Source organism: Pelophylax lessonae (assembly GCF_965119305.1).
Source record: "Pelophylax lessonae genome assembly, chromosome: 6".
NCBI classification, from domain to species: Eukaryota; Metazoa; Chordata; class Amphibia; order Anura; family Ranidae; genus Pelophylax; species Pelophylax lessonae.
In genome coordinates this window covers 44,229,986-44,235,811 of record NC_138773.1, presented here as the reverse complement: position 1 = coordinate 44,235,811, position 5,826 = coordinate 44,229,986, and the positions used below count along the sequence as shown (strand labels likewise).

At 41.4% G+C, this 5,826-nt stretch overlaps 1 protein-coding gene across 1 annotated transcript; it reads left to right on the top strand.

The window, feature by feature from the left end:
• Nucleotides 1-4,164: 4,164 nt before the first annotated feature.
• On the top strand, nt 4,165-5,103 carry LOC309558560 (olfactory receptor 10A7-like; the record flags this gene model as incomplete). The annotated part of the gene is made up of 1 exon (XM_082261639.1): nt 4,165-5,103. One exon carries the CDS (start codon nt 4,165-4,167, stop codon nt 5,101-5,103), a length of 939 nt encoding a protein of 312 aa, XP_082117765.1.
• Nucleotides 5,104-5,826: the final 723 nt, after the last annotated feature.

Genomic DNA, 5,826 nt, shown 5'->3' with positions numbered 1-5,826 from the left:
ACAGCAGTATTAAACCTAAATCCAAAAATGTAATACAGGATATTGCAGTTTACCAATCATTAGATGGGGTGGCTGCATCAGATTTATTTTCTTTGGCTTTTTTCATTTTGATTTCACCTGGTGATCTGACCAGTAAGACACCTCCAGCATTAGTGAGACTCAAAGCTGGTTGAATGAGCACAGGAGGCACAGCAGAAAGCAGCATTGTCAATCTGGGGGGTTGGTGTTAAATGTATTTGCTGATTTACATACACTAAGGCCTGGTACAAACTACGAAGGTTAAACAAAAAAAAAAAACTGACCACTCCGGTCGGAGCCACTGTACTGACTATGCGATGTTGGTGCAGCGATTTCCCCCGCTGAGCTGTTGTGTTCTGACAGGGGGCAGCCCCGCCTGAGGGAAGACTCTGATCAGCGCTCTCGAGAGTCTCCACTATTGGCTGAGAGCGATGATCGGAAGCTGGTTGGCTGCTGGTTTTCCAGTGTGCTCATCCGACAGATCCCGCCCAAACAGTGTGCCACACACAAATGCTAAATGTCGGGCATTTTTTTTTTTTTTTGAACGTCAGCCAACATCTTTGAATGTCAGCCGGCATTCCGCCTGTGTGAACAGGGCTTAACAAATTGAAGCCAGTCTTCAGTTCATATTTTACAATCTGTGATAGCATACAGTGAGTTCTCCTTTTGGCCATTGGCTCCCGCTGCTGTCAATCAAAGTCAGTGAGCCAATGAGGAGAGACAGGGGGTGGGGCTGAGCCACGGCTACATGTCTGAATGGACAGAGAGAGCAGCAGCTCAGCTCCGGTACCTCCATAGCAAGCTGCTTGCTGTGGGGGCACTCAGCAGGAGGGAAGGGGAAGGAGCACCGGCGAGGGACCCATGAAGAAGACTAGGATCCGAGCTGCTCTGTGCAAAACCAACTGCACAGAGCAGATAACTATAACATGTTTGTTATTTTTAAGCAAAAAACAAAACAAGACTTTAATATCACTTTAGGTGGTTTTGACTCATCAATGTAAACTGATACATTCTGCTGGTTCTTTTGAAAAACAACAGACTTGCAGGCAGGATCACCAGATGACAATAGAAGAAAGAGAGCCTAAAAAGGAAATGAATGCAGCCATCACATCTATGAATTTGAGTTTTATTTAGCTTCTAACAGCTGTACATTAGAGGCCTGTCAAGATCTGTCCTCCATATAAAAAGTTTGGATTTCAATATCTGTATTGAGAAACTTGTGAACTTTGAAAATTGAATTACAATTTCCCCTAAAGCTCATAGATACAGAGATGATTGAGGACTTGTTTTAATGCTCAGTAAATGTATTATCCCTCCATCTCATTCCATCTAGCCCACCCCCAGTCCATCCTTCCAGGTATTAAATTTTACTTACCTGGGGAAGTCCATTATACTCCACGGAGTCAACTCATTCAGGTAACTTACTGACTCCATGTTAACCTGCAGAGATTGCTAGCACAGCGCCACACCATCATTTTCAATGGATGTTTCTCTTCATTCCCTCTAATTTGACATCAGTTTTCCTCTTGATCCCTCCACTGCCTGTCCAATGGGAATCGTCAATGTCACACAGTCAGTGACATGGGCACCTGGAAGAAGTACCTATGCAAGAAATTAACAGAGGGAAAAACATGATGTACATGATCTGGGCACAGGTTCACTTCAACATATTAGTATAAAACTATACGGTAACTTCATTGAGTATGTTCAACTTTTTTATGTATATACTGTATATACACTCTATTGTCAAAAGTATTGGTACACCTGCCTTTACATGCACATTAACTTGCTAATTCATCCCAAAGGTGTTCTATCGAGTTGAGGTCAGGTTTAGGGATGTGTCTATTGAAATGTTTTTCCAGAAGGGCATTTGTGAGGTCAGGCACTGATGTTGGATGAGAAGGCCTGGCTCGCAGTCTCCATTCTTATTCATCCCAAAGGTGTTCTTTTGAGTTGAGATCAGGACTCTGTGAAGGCCAGTCCAGTTCCTCCACCCCAAACTCGCTCACCCATGTCTTTATGGACCTTGCTTTGTGCACTGGTCCAAATCATTTGGTGGAGGGGGGATTATGGTGTGGGGTTGTTTTTCAGGGGTTGGGCTTGACCTCTTAGTTCCAGTGAAGGGAACACTTAAAGTGGAGTTCCACCCATTTTAGCCACTTTAGATGTATGTAATCCCCTTTAAAACGACTTTTACCAATGGAAAGTTTTTTTTTTTTTTGTTGCTAGCAAATACCTTATTTTCTGCTTTATTTATCCTCTTCTCACTTCCGGGTCCAGTCGGCGATTACGTCATTCCACGATTGGCAGTGTATGCTGGGATGTATTTCAGGGCATGAAATCTTGCATTATTACACAGGAGATTAGCTGTACTGCGTGCTCTGCCCCGCCTCCTCTCAGTGAGCTGTATGTATGTAGTGTATTGAGGCCGTGCTCCGCCCCGCCTCCTCTCAGTGAGCTGTATGTATGTAGTGTATTGAGGCCGTGCTCCGCCCCGCCTCCTCTCAGTGAGCTGTATGTATGTAGTGTATTGAGGCCGTGCTCCGCCCCGCCTCCTCTCAGTGAGCTCAGTGAGGATATAATGCTTTCAGTCCTCGCTCACTGAGAGGAGGCGGGGCGGAGGCGGGGCGGAGCACGGCCTCAATACACTACATACATACAACTCACTGAGAGGAGGCGGGGCGGAGGCAGGGCAGAGCACGCAGTACAGCTCATCTCCTGTGTAATAATGCGAGATTTCATGCCCTGAAATATATCCCAGCACACACTGCTAATCGCCGAATGACATAATCGCCGACCGGACCCGGAAGTGAGAAGAGGATAAATAAAGCAGAAAATAAGGTATTTACTAGCAAAAAAAAAAAAAACTTTCCATTGGTAAAAGTCGTTTTAAAGGGGATTACATACATCTATGTAATCCAATTTATTAAAAGTGGGTGGAACTCCACTTTAAGTTGTCAGCATACCAAGGCATTTTGGAAAATTACTTTGTGGGAACAATTTGGTGATGGCCCCTTCCTGTTTCAACATGACTGCGCACCATTGCAGAAAAGCAAGGTCCATAAAGACATGGATGAGCGAGTTTAGGGCGGAAGAACTTGACTGGCCTGCAGTTGAGTCCTGACCTCAACTCAATAGAACACCTTTGGGATGAATAAGAATGGAGACTGCGAGCCAGGCCTTCTCATCCAACATCTGTGCCTTACCTCACAAATTCACTTCTGGAAAAACATTTCCATAGACAAATCCCTAAACCTTGCGGACGGCCTTCCAAGAAGAGTTGAAGCTGTTATAGCTACAAAGGGTGGGTCAACTCAATATTGAACTCTACGGACTAAGACTGGGATGCCATTAAAGTTCATGTGTGTGTAAAGGCAGGTGTGAGAATATAGTGTATATATGCAACTTACAGCAATTAGTGATCAAATACTTTTTATACTCTTTGCAGATGTGGCCTAAGTACTGTATATGATTCTTTGATAGCAAAAAAAAAATAAATGATCTTTACCATTTACATATATAAATTTACCATGGCTTTCGAAAATTATTTTCTACTATAGCTACAATTTTCTTATAAGAAAAGAAGGAGAAATCCATAATCTGATACTGATCTGATGATAAAATAATAATAATTCTTTAACGATATTAATCATAAGGTGTTTATTGACAGTGCCAAAACAGTAAACATTTTTCTATGTGTAAATTAATAAAGTTTTACACAACATGTCAGTATAAAAACCGAATAACTGAATATTTATCCATTTGAATCTGCAGTGTTTTGCTAAAAAAAATGATATCAGTGTTGATCATTATCATATTTCATTGCTTCTTACAAAGGAGGAACAGTTTTGATAAATAATTATACAGAATGTAAAGAGTTTCAGATTTTACCATAATAATAATTCTTCAGCTATTTGTTACCAGTAGGGTGTTTATTTAAAATGCAAAAATGATAAACTTTGTCATAATAATTTTCAATTTTTTTTACATAATTTTTAAGTACATATAAATAAAATGTGCCACAACAAGTCAGCATGAAAAGAGAACACTGAATCATCTGAACCTGCAGTCTTCTACCAGATAAGTTCTGGCATTGTAGATGATCATCATATTTTATTTTTTTCTCACAAAAGAAGAGCAGTTTTGATGAAAAATTATACAACAACTAACGTGTTTCAGATTTTGCCATTTTTCTTTAAAGCGGAAGATAAACTGTACGTTTTTGGTATTTTACTTACAATATATTTCATATGCCTGTTAATAAATATAATTATCATCACAGTGATAAATATTGATGACCATTTACACACCCCCATGTATCTGTTTCTCTGTAACTTATCCATTGTAGATATTTGTTTTACAACAGTCATTGTTCCCAAACTGCTACACATGTTACTTACTAACAATAATACAATATCATTCACTCAATGCTTTACTCAGTTTTACCTTTTCTTCTTATTTGGCACCAGTGAAGATATTATTTTATTCATTATGGCATATGACCGATATGTCGCTATCTGTAAGCCTTTACACTATCACCAAATCTTGGGGAGAAAAAATTGTTTGATGTTCATTGCAGGCACCTGGATCTCCGCTTGTGCAAATTCTTTATTGATGACAATGACAGCGTCATCTATGTCATTTTGCCATTCAAAAGTCATTCATCAACTTTTCTGTGATGTCAAAGCTCTGATCAACATTTCATGTGCCGGGACTGAGATGTTCTTCGTGTTGGTGAGCTTTGAGCTTTTGTTGCTTGGCTTTTTTCCATTTTTGTTTAATCTGATGTCTTATGTAAAAATAATTGGCATCATCCTAAACATGAATTCAATAGATGCAAGGAGGAAAGTCTTCTCCACCTGCTCATCCCACCTCATTGTAACCATCCTCTTCTATGTAAACGGAACTTCTGTGATACTGGTTCCAAAATTTCAGTACTCTGAGCTTTTGGAGCAAATCTGCACTGTGCTATACACATCAGTGACTCCCATGTTAAACCCTCTGATTTACACCATACGTAATAAAGAAGTGAAAAGGGCCCTGATGAGATTGGTGAAGAGCAAATTAACTCTTAATAAAAATTAAAAAACTGGAACCACCGCCATGTATTTTCTGCGGCAAAGAAGTGCTATTGCGTGAAACGACGTACCTATATGCTGCCTTGTTCAATAGCCACTAGATGGCGCCATTGCGCTGTGATTGGCTAGCAGGGATGTCAATCAACAGGTCTGGCAGACCCGATGTTTACTAGTCACCTGTGATCATCAGAGAGGCAGAAGGGCGGTCTGCCTATGTAAATGCAGCACTGCCCCCTTGGGAGCTGCTGAGAATGGATTCCCCTGGGTTACCCATAACAACAGTCTGTCAAATCTTAGTACTTTAACACTTGGCTCAGTCAATGAACAGTCCAGTTGTTTTTTTTATATTTTATTTGGAACTGGGATGGGAGAAGGGATGAGTGGGATACTCCAACTTAGTAACTATGCACAAAACTTGAGGACGTCTAGCTGCGGTGTGTGCGGCAAGGCCGCTGCTTCACTTTGCCACTGATGTGAAAATTTAAAGGTGGACTTTACTTTAGGTTTCTCTTCAGGGTCTAACTTGGCACCCCCTTTCTTACTCACTGTGTGTGTGCTGACTCCTGTCCACTGACTCTCCCTGGAGTGGTCTCCTTCCTGGGCAGACCCCTGGCAAGCTCCCTGGTACTCACAGACACTGTTTTTCCTCAGGTCACTGGTTCCTGGCTCAGCACCCCACTTCTGGTCCACTAGGCCGACTGCCTGTGGCCACTTTCCACACTGACAGGAG